Here is a 14,823-nt window from a genome sequence, read left to right on the forward strand (position 1 = left end):
TAGCTGTAAAAACAAGCATTGGGATATTCATGCATTGCGAACTAGGAGGAATATTTTTTACTGGCTATCAAAATTTTGATGGCATTTGTAACAAGTTTTCATTATAATGAAAATGTGGAACGTAATAAAATGAATATGGAACCTCATTCAGTATCAGTGGGGCTTTATGTTAGTCATGGGATTACTCGTGTTGTTTGTGTTACAGATGATGACCAGACAATAGGACAACCCCCTTTTTTCACTGACATCAAAATAACTTCTTCTATTGCAATACAGAACAAGAAGTTCATATGTACAAGTTGTAAATAAATTTTTGATTTTCATTCTCTTGAAAATGGTACTTCCTACCTTAGGGACATAATCATAGGTATACATAATTCCCATGTCATGCATATATACACGTACACTTAAACAAAGCGGTGCCAACGTATATAAGAATTCAGTTTAATCCTTAGTTAACACCAGAAGGAAGGCTGTCAGCAGTACGTTTCTCATGAGGGGACACATGTTCTTTCAGCATCCTTCAACACTGAAAAAAGCAAACCAGATTAAATTTTAGATTTGAATCTTGGGGCTCTGGAAGAACAGCGTATAGCAACAGCTCGCTTTATGAGCAAATTAAATATATCTCAAAGTTAAAATGAACATCACAGTGCTTCTTGGTATCACTTTTTCACATTCCATATCTGCAAAGCTACCATGGTGTTCCTGGAAGTGATTCCTTGTTATCAGTAACCTAAATGAAGGTAAATCAGGTTCCCTATAACAGATTATTGAAGTAGTAGTCTTAAAGATCTCTAAACCATCTAATGCCTGAGCTGCTTTTTTTCCAGTTTTGCTACAGGTATTTTCTTGGTAGCACCACAGAAAAGAATATGTCAGTCCTCTAGAGTCATAGAGGCATTTGGGTCGGAGAAGACCCTTAAGATCACCAAGTCCAGCCTTAACCTAATGCTACAAGTCCACCACTAAGCCAAGTCCCTAAGCACCATGGCCACACGTCTCTTAGACAACTCCAGGGCTGGGGTCTCCACCATGTCCCTGGGCAGCCCACCCTTTCCACGAAGAAATTCTTCCTGATATCCAAAATCTCCCTTGGCACAACTTGAGGCTGTACATAACTGCAAAGTACTCATGACTAGAAATAAATACCATAGCTGCACTGCTTTTCCCTTTCACTCATTCTTTTGCGTGCACGGAGGAACAAAGACGACTATAAGAACAGAACAAATATGCCCATTATTTCAGTTAATTCACTTTGATTTATCTTATAAAAAATAAACCTGTTAAATCAAAGAGCTCACTTGTAACTTGTCTTTGGTAAGAGTCTAATCATTTACCCATTAATTCAGGATAAGGCTGATAAGCCAAGAAGCTGACTTTGAAAACCCTTTGATCTTCTCTCCAGGGCATAATGCATGAAGGTACTGGGTCTATCACCACGGCCTTTGAGTTCAGCGGGACAGGAGCAATGAAATCCTGATTAGTTTGAATGTGTAGGTGGTGACATGGGAAACAAATCACAAGGATGGGAAAAGGAGAGGGTCGTGGAAAAAGGAACCTTCAGAGATCTGAGCTGAATACTCAATCTCAAAGCCTGGGATATTGAAATTGACCCTCTGCATTCCCGGTGACGTAAGACAATATGTGCAGAAAAAGATGTGCAGCCCTGATCTTCAAAGAGAGCCCATTTACTTTCTTAAACATGCGGTCGGGGCCTTCTCCTTCAGTGCAGACCCAACCTGGGTCTCAGACTCCCAGGAGCACAGGGACTGGGATCAAGAAGATGGTTTCCATTCTTCATTCTTTTGTAATCAAATTATTCCACGCTAATTAGCCAAGAGAGGCTGGGTTTTGACCAGTTTTTCGATTTAGGTTTAGAAATCACGAGGTTTCTGACCATTACGGCTGAGGATTTACTCAGGAACGGTGGGTGCTCTCCTGAAAACAGCAATACCCAAACACCGACACCCTGAAACATGAGTGGAAACCTTGCTTTATGGGTTGATCCTCGGGGTAGAACCAGGCATTTGATGGTTGGACCAGATGGTCTTGAAGGTCTTTTCCAACCTTAATGATTCTGTGACAAACCCTGGAGGGCGCCAGGATCACAAAACAGAGCAGAAGCCAAGAAGTATTGATAAAAGGTTGGATATTAGGAAGAACTTCTTTACTGAGAGGGTTGTGAGGCGTTGAAATGGGCTGCCCAGGGAAGTGGTGGAGTCACCATCCCTGGAGGTCTTCAAAAGACGTTTAGATGTTGAACTTAGCGATATGGTTTAGTGGAGGACTTGTTAGTGTTAGGTCAGAGGTTGGACTCGATGATCTTGAGGTCTCTTCCAACCTAGACAATTCTGTGATAAAATCAGTGACTTTTGGGCAGTTAAGCATCCCGAGGCAGACCGGGCTGCTCCCGTGGGGGCTGCCCGCTCTCCCTGCCCACCCCGGCACAGCCAGCGGGCTGCTTTTCCACAGAGCCTCCCGCACAGCTGCTTTGGGGTGAGAAAACAAACTTTTGAGCAAAGTAATGCGTCCAGGTGCCCGGAATTTAACCCCACGGCGAGGCACCACCTCAGCCCGCTTCCCTCGGCGGGGGGGGACAGCACGCCCGGAGGGAGACAGGGAAGGGGAGCCCCGGTCAGGACGGACCCCACAGGTCCCCCCGGTTCTCCCCTCATGCCCGGGGCCGTCCCCATGTCCCCGGGCGGGCGCCATGGCGCTGGCCCCGCCCGCCCCACATGACTCCGCCGTCGGTAGAAACTTTTCCCGTCCCGCGGTTGGAAAATGGCGGCGTAGGAGCGGGGCTCCGGCATCCCCGCCCGCTCCCCTACCCCCGGCTCCGCCATGACCCGCTGGGTCCCCACCAAAAGGGAGGAAAAATACGGCGTAGGTGAGGACCCTCCCCGCCTCCCCCCCCCCTCCTCTCCCTCCCCGTCCCCGCCTGTTGCGCCGAGCCCGAGGGGACCGGGCCGGCCTCAGCCGCTGCCCCTTCGGCCGGGGGCTCGCTTTTTATTTTTGAGGGGCTGCTTTTTGTTCTTTCTCTCTCTTTTTTTTCTTCTTTCCTCGAGCCTTGTGGACCCGTGAGGAGTTAGAGCTAGCCCTGCACCACTGTATTTATATATATATATATATATAGTTTTTTTTTTTTTTTTTAATATATTTATTCTTTATGCAGGATGTGCGCCCCGTCCCGCAGCTGGGCGTTGGGTGGTGCAGAGCCCACCCTGTGGGGTGCGCGTCCCCAAAACGGGGCTGTGCAGTTCCTGCACCCCAACCTGCAGGAACAGGCACCCCAATCTGCAGGAAAATCCAAGGGCTTCCCCTCTGGCTGCTTCCCGAGGATCCATTTCGTCTGCCGCCCCAAAACAGAGGGGAATTGTTCTCTGCCGGAGGCTGAAACGCCTCTCGGATGTGGAGCTGAGCTCCAGTGCGTGCTGCCGGGAAGGCCCCGTCCTCAAACCCGGGCGTTTTGTTTTATCCAGAGGGGTTTTTTAGGGGTTGAGGAGGAGAAAACTTTATTGGCACGGGTGAGAGCTTTTGTCCTGGGGAAGGAAGGACCAAACCTGGCTGTTCCAGCTGGAAAGGAGAAGCGGAGCGTGTGCCGCTCGGCTCCGTGTAGTTCTGGTGTATGCCCACGGCTAAGCCTGGTGTAAACAAATTGAGCAGGAAAAGGGGAATTTGTGGGTGTGCGTAGAGCCCCAGTGAATTTCAGGGATGAATTTTGTGTGCGTACATCCCTAGGAAGTGTAACTCTACAACAATAAACCGGCTACGTGGTGTGGATGCTGTAAATTTGGTGCCGGGGATGCAGAGACGATGTGGATGGCTGGTGCCTGTTAGGAGCCCAGACAGCTGTGTTGGGGTGTGGGGCAGGTAGGGTGTTCCCGAAATGCTGCCCTACAGATGGCATACGGTGGGGCTGTAAACCCGGTGACACTGGGGAGAAGTGCTGTGTTATAGGGCTGGCACCTGGCTCTGATCAAGGGGATGCCAAGGCTCCGGGAGCTGCTTTTGGGACGGTGAGAGTCAGAAGGTGTGGAAGCAGCTGGGTGGATCTTCATTTCAGGGTGAACTCTGATTATCTGTGGACATCCCATGTGGGAAACTGGATGTGTAGTGAGCAAACTAGACTTAAATATAATAATAATAGTAAAAAAAAAAAAAATCATATTTTTTTTCCTGGTTTCATAAAGCACGGGATTATTTTCGTGTTGGAAGTGTTCTGAAGCCCTAACCCTTGAAAAGGCTCCGGGTCCTGAGCAGAGAGGAGCTCGGGCTGCGTTTTGTTCGTGTCAGCTGCTCTTGGTAGTTTTGTCCTGGTTTCTGTGACAGCTTTGCTTCTCCTTGGATAGTTTTTTCTTTTTCTTCAAGTTAGTTGAGGAGGATGATCCTTAGTGTCAGCATTTCTCTGATGAACTGCAGGGTGCGAGAGTTGGAAGGAGTTACAAAGCGATTAAATGGGATTTGAAGTTAATTGAACACCAGTTTTCCCTGTTAGGCATTAAATGCGGGGTGTGGAGACAATTGCCTCTATTCTGCATTGCTGAACTTCCTCCCGATGAAGATTAATATTCTACCTGGTTACGTGCAATTTACACACCTGCGTGTAGTTAAAAAGGGCACTTCTGTACCCAGAGAGACTTCAGGGATTTTGTTTTTTTTGATTAGTTCTGAAATTTGCAGGTTGTGGGGAATGAGAGCATAAGTTTTAGGCAGTCCTGGAGCAGAAGCAGTGAGCGCTGGCGAGGTGAGGGGAGCACTAAAGGAGTTTTCTTCCCAACAACTTGCCCCGGCTGGTGCTGGAGGATGGTGGGGACGCAGCGTGGTCTGACAGCAGGACAGGAACATCGTCGGTCCCGAGCGGGGCTGTCCCTGAGCTGCCCTCTGAGCGATGCCCAGCCCTGGTACATGCGGTGTACGTACAAGTGTGTGTGTACGATACACCTATGACACTTTGTGTGACTTTTCCCTTTTGAGCAGCGTGTTCCTGTGCACTAACTTCTCCTGACATCCCAAGGCTTGCTGTCGGAGACGTGCTTGGAATAAATGATGGAGGCGACGGGTGCAAGCGTTCTGCACGCTGCTCTTCTTGCTGGGCCAGCCTCGTCCTGCGGTGTGGAGTTCCCCAACGATGCTGGATGTCCAGGCTAGGCACGAGCTGAGCGGCCAGCCCTCGAGGAGGAGCGCTGCCACGCCGGCACACAGCTTATCTCGGCGGGCAGTTGTGAGCGTGATGCAGTACCACTTCCTCAGAGGGCCTGGGGCTCGGTGCGGGGAGGGCTGTGGGTCCAGCGGGGTGCTGGAGTTACGTGGTACACATATGGGGTCCTGCTGGAACTGGGAAATGGACAGCTTCATTGAAGCAGCTTTTCTCCACTCCTGACATCATCCGTCCTTCATCTGTGCGGCTCTGCTTCATCTCTCATCCCGTGATTGTGGCTCACCTGGGTGTACGGGGCACTGCAGGTACCTGCGATGGCATCTGTAGGTCACAGTCCTTAGCCAGGAGCTTGCAAGCTGCCCACGTGCACAGAATTCGGTGTGGGTTTCATGTTGCTACATGCACTGCTAAAGCAAAACATCAAAAAATGTAACAGCAACACCAGCAAACAAACAAACAAAACCCATGAAAAGAAGGGATTTAACTGCAAGCCACACCGTTTGGAAATTGGCGTGTGTTCGCTTGTTACCGGTCAGTTTTGGTTGCCCTGTGACAGGGGAATTGACCTGCCTGGCTTTGAAACAGGAGGGGTGTCACCAGATTTCCAGGTCAGGGCGCTTTAGTGCCTCTTGGAGTTGGGATGGCTTTTCGAAAGGCATACGCAGAAGTATTTTTTTAATTTTTATTATTATTTCTAAGGGAGTGCCCTAGCGAGTTGGTGGATGGAGCGGTGTTACGAAGGTGTGCATGGCGTGCAACCTCAGGTGTGCCCTTGTAATGGCTCTTCGAACAGGGGGACAGGAATTTGGTGAGAGTAATGCCATCTGAGAGCACGGGAGCTCCTCCAAGTGGGTGCTGGTTCTTTGTTTCTGCTGTGCGAGGAGAGGCTGAAGCTGCTGAGGGCAGATTTCAGGTTTGCACAAAAAGCAGTGCTTGCGGTCTGCAGCTGCGGTGAGACGGAGGCTCCTTCCCTTCGTTAGCGAGAGCTGCTGGTCTCGTGCTTTCAGATTCGTGCCTTAAAACGGGGGAGGAAAGGGTTTCAGGAAGTCAAGGAAGATATTTTACTGCTGTTATTCTGCGAGTGACATTCAGAGCTGTCCGTAAGGGCGGTCAGGGTAGGTACCTGCACACTGTGGGTTTGTCCCAGCAGTGCTGTGCCGTGACCTCCAAAACCAGTGGAGGAAACGTGTGTGTATGTGGTGTTTGCTTGTGTATTTATCAGTGCGGTGCTATTTTGAGACATCATGTGCAGCACCGCTCTCCAGGAGACATCGTACCCCGCTGCGTGCCCAGCCTGGGGCTCGTGTGTGATCCTGCACTGCACTTTCGGGTTCCCTGCCTGCTGGGGCTGGTTGCAGGGCTGGGAAGGGACCCTCGAGATCTCAAGTTCTCCGTTGCTCTAGGAGTTTATCTGCTATTAATTAATGCTCTTACTCCTGGAAGGAAAAGGGAAGAGGGAATTTCCACATGATGAGGTTTTAAGCTTTACAGCATGCACGAGTGTGGAGTGACGGCAGGACAAGGTCCTGATTGACGAAGGGTTTGGGTTTGGTGTTAATTCAGAGCAAAAACCGTCCCTGAATTCCAAGTGGTGCCTTAGTGCTCGTTGCAGTCCTGTTTGGCCGTTCCTTGCCATAAATGTTAGATTTAGGCGCTCTGAGACAATCCTAGTTTTGCCGTACTTGGCCCAGCTTTCTTGGTATTTATTGGTGTGAAATGAAAGCATCTTCTTTGTACGTAGGCAAAACTTTGAGGAAAGGGGGAAGTAAACAGAAAGCCAGCTGAAGCCAGGACAGCACCGCCAGGAAGGTTTTCATCCAGCCTGCAAGCACGGGGAGAAGCATTTTTTGGAAATAGCTGTGTTTCTGGAGTTTGTCCAGCGCTGGCCGTGGCCCACGTGCAGGATATGCTTTTGCTAATCCTTCAGGAGTCCCCCAGGACTGAAATCCAGTACGTTACGTTAAATACCTGAAGATGTGCCTCGCTTCGGATGAGTGCCTGAAAGCCAACCGAGGTGAAGGAATCAAAGCTTGGGCGAGGAGCTCGTGCTAATCCTGTTTGGAAGCATTTGCCATATTCACCACGTCGGGCTCCTCTCTCTTCTCCTACTTGCTGCACCTCGGAAGCTCTCCCAAAGCAGCCGCTGGTGGCAATAGTCATTTATTTATTTATTTATTTTGGAATAATGTTTTAATAAGTTCCTCAATGAGTTACTGAAGTTTTCTTCCTCTAGCTTGGAGGAAAATTGAAATGTATTTTAGCATAAACCTTTTTGTGAGGTGTTCTCAGAGGTTTGCAGCTGGTTTTACCAAAGGAATTGGAAGAGCAAGATGCCGTTGTCACCCTGCAGGAGAGCCGAGCTCTGTGGATGTGCCCTGTGATCTCGGAAGAGGAATGGACCCAAGTGCCCGAGGTCAGCGTGCTGGTGGGCATCACTGAGTAAAGGTTGGTGCTTGGATTTTGGGGAGCGTTCAGACCACGAAATGCGGAGACCCGGCGCTGCCACGCACCCCAGAGGCTGCTGAGGCATGGAAATGCCTCCTGGAAGCTCGTGCGTGCTCTGCGTGTCTTCCTTTCCCTCCAGACAAAGCACGGAAGTGCCGGCACTGCTGGATTTGAAGCCCGACGTCACGGAGCAGCGTGTGCTCAGGGAGCACAGCGGGGCAGCCAGGAAGGAGGAAGCTGGTGCTGGACGAGGAGCTCCTGCTGCTGGATCCTCCCCAAACTGAGCTGGTGCTGCTGGGGGAGGCGAGCCCTGAGCTCTGGATGTGGAATAAAAAGAGATGATAGAAGAAATCAGATGGATATTGCTGGTGGTGCTGCTGGTGGTGCTTCCAAATGGAGCTTCCAAGTCCTGACGCGGATGGTGAATGATTTAAAAGGCCGTGTGCTTCCAGAGATCTGCTCTTAATATGAGCCCAGTGAACAAGTCGTGGCCATGGAACGGCTGCAGGTTATCGAGGCTCTTACTCCAATGCCTTACGAGTGCTCACGGAGGGGTTGCTCTGTGATTTTATTAAGTAGAAATACGGCTGAGGACATCACTGTGAGTCAGAAGAGTCGCAGATAAGGGTGTGTGGGAACCTTCAGACTTCTTTGTGCCTAAATCTTAGGCTGCTGTCGCAAGATAAGAGATCGGACAGGCTCCTCCTGTGGGTTTCTTTGCTGTTTCCTCTCAGTTTGTGGTCACGCAGGAGGTTTCCTGGCACTGCTCACCCAGCGGTGTCACCCCGTGTGCTGGGGGGAGACGGGGTTTGTCTTCGGAGATTTACACCTAGGGGAGATGGAAAACTTATTCAAGCTTCTCGCTTTCCTTCCTGGAACCAACTCTAAACCCTTTTTTACTGTGCATGGAGGCTGAATCATTAGGGCAGCAGAATGCATCTGCACTAAATGCGCTCTTTCACCTCCCGCTGTTGTCCTGCCTGCCTCTTTCGTGCCCACCAGCTTTTTGGATCGTGGTTCCTGGATGGTGGCCGTCTCCTATGCATCCTGGGGCTGCTGTGGCCAAGAGTGGAGCAGCCTCGTGAAATCCCCAGAGCAAAGGCTAAGTGGTGAAACTAAAACAACTCTTTTACTGCTACCATCATCTGTAGGTTGATTTTTTTTTATTTTAGCCAAGCGGCCGGCAGGCAGAAAGAAGAAGACCATGCGATGGGCAGCAGCAAGCTGAAGCCAAACGCCGAGTTCCTCTAAGCCTGGGCTTTGCCAGCTGCTGTTTGTGAGCACCGGGTCCTTTGTAAGCGAGCGCAGTGATGTGCCAGCACTGCCAGGGCTGCGAGCAGTAGGGGAAGAGCCTTTTCCCAGAGTTTGCAGTGTTTGGGGTGCCCTGATGGGAACAGGGGCGTGCTTGCCCTGAAGCTTTGTGGCAGCAACCCCGGGGGCTTGGTGAGGAGCCAACTATTCTCTTGGTATTTAACGCTGCATTTTGTTTATTTGTTGGTTTTTTACGTTTCGCTGTAACTAAGGGATTAAAAAAAAAATTGCAGACATTTCTCCGGATAAGGGAACATCTGCAGTCCCTTCAGATTGCCCGGCTTTAGCCCTGATCATCGCTGCCCTAAAGAGCTCAGGGGCTGATAAAGCTCCGGACACGTCGGGGAGAATCCCCTGCTGTTTGCTGAGGGGGGATCTCGGCAATAGGATGGACTGCCTGCCTGCAGTGTGCCCGCAGCACTGCTCACCGGAGTTTTGCTCCTGGAAGCAGCCTCCTAACAGAGAGGAACGTCTCCTTAGCAAGGTGTTAGGTGGAAAAGAAATGCCTGGAGAAGGAAGTGAGTCTTCGAGGAGTGCCCAGAGTAATTTGTGCGGAGTACTGGGTGCTGAGTCTCAGAGGGAAAACAAAAGGCGGTTGTTTGGGTATAGCTGGAGGAGCACATCCTAAAAAAGTTAGCAGAATCGCTCACTTGTGCTATTGTTTATGTTTTTAGAAGTTTTTGTGGTTCAGCTGGTGTTGGAGCTTCCAGCTGAAAGTATTCCTGAAGTGGCGCATGAACAGATTTTTATCAATACCTTGCCCTCAGAGGCCCCTGTTTATTTTCCGACCCGTTTGAGTCCGAGTGCCCGCAGCTCGGGCTGGGGACGTGCAGGAGCAGATGCAGAAAGCCAAAGTCTGAAGTGTTGCAGCTGTAAGTCCAGGTTCCTGCTGAGCAGAAAGGTGAGGAGTCGAGCTTGCACGGGCACATCTTCCACGTGTTCCCCTACTTTATTCCTCCTTGCTTCCAGGAGGTTTGTATGCTTGATTTACGGAGAGAGGAAGAAGTGACTCCGGGTTTTAAAGAGTAGGAATTTGGGTTTTTCTTCTCCCTGTTTCTTCCAGCACGAGCATACACTAAAAGGCTTGTCCCTGGGTGATGTGGGGCTTGTGTGGCTGTGCAGGTTCCCCCATAGCAGCACCGGGAGAGCCTGGCCCTAAAGCCCTGAGTGCCTCAGACAGGGACTCTTTGTTCAGGTTAGCTGCCAGGGCGATTCTCTCGCTAGCCTGAAAGCCTCCCGAGTCATGTGGTGTCTTCTTGGTTGGGAGACAAACAATTTTTCCCTGTTTTTGCAAAATGCCGCGCTTCTCTTTTAATGTATTCGGCGCTGGTTGAGCAGCATCCGTGGCTGCGCTCTCACGTTAACTCCCGGGTAAGATACAACTTCAGGAAGATACCACGCTGCCTCTTCTGCGATAGCCTAGCTGCTGGGGAGAAGAAAAAGTGTTGGTGGATCCCACTGCAGCTCTTCGCAGGTAATTCTTCTCGCTGGCTGTGATTTCTGAGAAAGCAGAACAAGTTCCTCGGGGATTGTTTGACGGTGGATCCGTGCTCTTTCTTTGTACTTGCTGCTGAAGACAGCTTGAAGGACTGGGAGACAAATAAGGCGATGGCAAGCGCAAACAAATGGAGCGAGGTTTGATGTGTAAAAGCTCACGGTGCCTTCTCCTCTCCTTCCCACTCTATAAACTTTCCTGAGAAAGCAGTGCAGGAATCTCGGTGTTGTTGTTTCCTGGTAGAAATACCGAGGAGGAAGAGCAGAGTAGGAAATGAGACCTCCTTCCCATCACCTCATTTTCGCCTTGCTCGAGGCTTTTTGCTCCGCATCGTCAGCTCCGTGTTGCGGTGAATGGTGGCTTGCAGGGGCTGTTTGTTTGCTAACCATTTCCACAGTAGCGCGACAGCAATTTTATTGTGTCGAACTCGATTTTTATAGTCCATCGGAATGGCTGTTAAAATATAGCTGTGACACGAAGCTCGCTGCTGCCGAAATGCCTCCGAGAAAACACCCCCTTCACCAACATATCCTTGGCGTGACAGGGACCTGCTGCCGTGGTAAGGGGCAGAGCTGGAAGGAACGGGGCTGGTGTTAAGGGGCTGGATTGTTTTTGGCACCATCCTCACGTGGGGAAAGCTGGGCTGTGTTCTTGAAGGGTTTGGGGTGGCAGCAGCGTCCCTCCCGTGTCACCTCCCGTGCTGCTGCAGCCCAATTAAACGGCCTCACGTTGACTCATCACCGGCTCCTACATGCTTGGTCCTGTGCCAGCGCTGACCGTAAGCTGAGCTAATTATTTCCTCCTCCCAGCCTCTTTAACTCTTCCTGCTTTCTCGTGCCCAGCGCATACTTCAGCACATTTTATACACAGCAACGTCGAAGTGCAGGAAATTTGAGGGAACGTCAAAAGTCACTTGCTCTGTGAGTCCATGCTTGCAGATGACAGATGCCAAGACTTGGTTACGTTTCCATTTTGTCTAAATCAGCACCTTGCTGTTCTGCAAACACCAGTTTGAAGAGCTCGGGTGGTCTGATTGCTTTTTCCCTGTGATGCGTTTCATTCAGTGGACTTCATTCAAAATAATATTTTCTTGATTGTGCTTCTGGTTACCTCTGCGTTACAGCACATCGTTAATGCCATCAGAGTCATGACCATCTCTCTTTTTTTTAGTATTTTGAATCTGAGTTAAGTGTCAGGAAGGAGGAGGGAGAAAGCTGGTAAGAGTGGGCATCTTCAACTCCATAAATGCGGCATCTGTCTTCAAAGGTGGGAGTAGCAAAACCGAGAACTTGAAAGAATCTAGACTAAGTCCAGAATTCTTTTATTTTTTTATTAGGACAGAAAGAAGTGAGCATCTTATCCTCTCCTATTTGATCTCTGCCGGAGGGATTCAGCAGCAGGGCAATGGTTATGCTCCTGGAAGGAAAATGACTTCAGCTTTGTTTTATTTTCTGGCCTTACAAAGTCCCCCCGATTTACCAAGCCGTGCTAGGTAGCAATAAGGCCCAGATGTGCTGCGTAACATCTCGCTGCCCTGTGCTGCCTTCTTTTTTCTAAGGGTGTAAAATAAAGCTGATAGTATGGCAATGGCCGCTTGCTTTCCTTCCCAAGTGTGAAATGTTTAATACAAACTTCAATGTGAAGTAATTCCAGGGCACGGTCACATTTTTATGGTGTCCTGGCTATCTCAGCTCTCATACAGAGAAAAGCTTTCCCAGCGTATTACCTTTGTTTGCTTCTTACCTTTTCTCCTCCGTCCCCTCTTTCATTTTTCTAGTTCTTCTAACACGTGCAGATTAATGAGTGCGGTTCTTCAGCGGTGTTTGTTTCCCATTCTTTACCAATAAATGGGTTTTTAGCACAATTACTGTAACGCCCTGTTCGTTGTTCCTTTCTTTATCAACTCGGAGCGCTGAAAAATTGCTCTTTCGGTGCCCACACTGATCCTTTGCTTTTGGCATTTCAGCCCTTGTGTGTAGGGCTGCTCGGAAGGAGGAGGACGGCGAAGGCAGCCTTGGTGTGCCCCGCTACTTCTGGTAGCTCTTGTGCGTGGCTGCTGGAGTTTTCTCTGACATGAGTCTATCCCTTAAGGAGAAAAGGTTTTATAAATTCAATTATTTTAGATGGTAAGGAGCAGGGTACTGAGTTGCAATAGAAAAGGAGCTGCTTTGGTTGTGCCATGTCAGTCTGTGGGGAAGGGGAGCATGGGGATGCTGTGTTAGACCACAGTAACCGGGAGATTGACTTGCACTGGCTTAGCCACGCATCTTTTGGTGCTTAAGTAAGCGTGTTCCTTGCTTGTGAATTGTTGCAAAGACTTTTTAGGAGCCCAGTTATAGGCTACGTAGCTCGTTTTCCAAAACTTCAAGCCCAATGGGCAGGCCTGACGTTAGATGGTGCAAATATTCCTAATGTTTCGTTCAGCTTACGACTCCCCAAGCTGAAAATCTGTCATGCTGAGAGCTGGATTTTCCAAATTAAGCCAAACTTTTTTCCTTTTTCTTTTTTAAAGCAAGTTGTACTTCACGTACTTCATGTTTTAAATGTTGACTCAGTGTACTGGTGTGTGTGTGTGTGTGTGTGTTTTTTAATAAGCCTTCCCTCCACGGCCCCCGCTCGCTCAGCTGAGGGCAGTGGGAGCTGTCATGGGCAGTAATTACCTCTTGATGGCTTTTTGTCATCTTCAGTCCCAAGAAGTGGTTGTTACAGTGACGTTCACGTTGCCTGACCCTCCTCGCTGTGACAGGTTCGCACTCCTGGGTATCAATTTTAGCGTCTCTTCTTCACAGCTGCCTTTGATTCTTAATGCTATTCAGCTTCGATGCTTGAGAAATGGTTGGCTGAAGCGTGAACGTGATACTCAGCTGGTTTTAATCTGTCAGGGTGTGAATTTTTCCTGATTTGGGGGCCTGGTATTAGGCAGCGAGATTGCTCTCGGGGGCCCCAAGGCCTCGGATGGGTTTGTTCCTGCACACGCCGAGCACCCAAAGGTTCATCTCACTGCGGTGACAGCTGGGACATGCAAGAAAGCAAAATAAAGCCCAGGAGCCCGGATTTAGGAGCTGAGCTTTAACCATCTAAGGTCAGAAGAGTTCATATTGACTTCGTCTCTCTGCAGCTCACAAACCTTAGCTGCAAAAGTTGCCCAGGAGTGGGATCCAGCAGCCTGTCCCCTGTGCCGCCGTTCCGGAGTTGTTAATGTTCCTCTGCTCCGAACAGTTCAAAATGGTAATTTTGGTTCGTGTTTTCTCACAGAGCGCTCTCCTCCCATGGAATAGCAATTACGGCTTTGAAATCCTGCTCCAGATACCTGGCAGCGAGGATTTATCTCTTTGTAATAATGAAAAAGCTAATAAAAAAATGAAAACAGGAATAGCTGGCTGGGCTTGTTTTGATGTCAATAAAACTATCACTTTCTAAAACCTTCATTAAATCCTGTTATTATTAGTCCTGCAGTCCGCTTGATCTGTGTACCTTTTTACCTGAGTGTCCTTCCCTGTGTTCTTTAGGATCCCTCTGTTTTCTCTTTTGTATTTGGTGCTTTTTCCTACCTTTTTCGTTTCGTATTCTTTTCAATTTTGCGCTCAGATGTTATTTACTTAGTTCTGAGCTCCAGCCGGAGGAATACAACTCAGAGAAGGACCAACGAAGCGTGTCGTGTCTTCATTATTGTCAGCACCGTCAGCTGGAACTTGATAAACCCTGGCAAATGCCAAATCGCTGGAGGCTGAGCGGGGAGCCGGGGCCTGTCCCCATGCTGGGACCTGCTGGCTGTGCCCTGCTCGTGCACTCGGGGCTAAACTGGTTATCAGATTTGAGATGAAGAAAGTGTTTTTCACCAGTTACCAGTTTTTTAGGTGGAATTTCAGGGGCTGGCCCTCCTGGGGGGGCCATGTCCTCCATGGCTGTGGTGAGCAGGGATGCGCCTGGGGCTGGTGGCGCGGCGCTTTGTAAGTTTGCTTTTTGGCCTCGTGCTGTAGGTTTTCAGCAGGAGGCTTTTTTTGGAAGTGCTTTGTGACCTGTAATGAGCACGGCACGTGTGGCTGGTGTCCTGTGAGCTCTGCGGATATCCTGCAGGTGGGGAGGCTGCTCTGCTACCCGTGGGATGTGTCCGGGGCTTTCTCTTCTTTAACATCCCAGAGAGTGCCTGGAGCACCTGATCTGCACACAGACCCCATCCCTGGAAACTGGTGTGGAAGGAGAAGGAACTTGGCTGTGCTGTTTTTAAATACGGTATTCATGCAGTAACTTTATGAACGATTGAGAAATCATTCCTTGATACAGCCGTGTAAATTGGGGTGTTCTGAAGCCGTTTGATAGGTTTGCTGCGTGTTAACCTGCAAGAGCAGGGTTATTGCAGAACTGCATCAGATTGCCACAAAGTGCTGGAAGCAGACAAGGCCAACAAGAA

At 49.5% G+C, this 14,823-nt stretch overlaps 1 protein-coding gene across 2 annotated transcripts in view; it reads left to right on the forward strand.

Annotated features, from left to right (window-relative positions):
• Positions 1 to 2,754: 2,754 nt before the first annotated feature.
• Positions 2,755 to 14,823, forward strand: part of DOCK1 (dedicator of cytokinesis 1) — a 258,125-nt gene continuing 246,056 nt past the window's right edge. For both annotated transcript variants that reach the window (XM_084289957.1, XM_084289958.1), the window contains exon 1: positions 2,755 to 2,890. In XM_084289957.1, the coding sequence (XP_084146083.1) occupies positions 2,845 to 2,890 (46 nt within the window). In that variant the 5' untranslated portion in view covers positions 2,755 to 2,844. The remainder of the gene's footprint in view (positions 2,891 to 14,823) is intronic.

This window comes from Netta rufina (genome assembly GCF_964035555.1).
Source record: "Netta rufina genome assembly, chromosome: 7".
Classification (NCBI taxonomy): domain Eukaryota; kingdom Metazoa; phylum Chordata; class Aves; order Anseriformes; family Anatidae; genus Netta; species Netta rufina.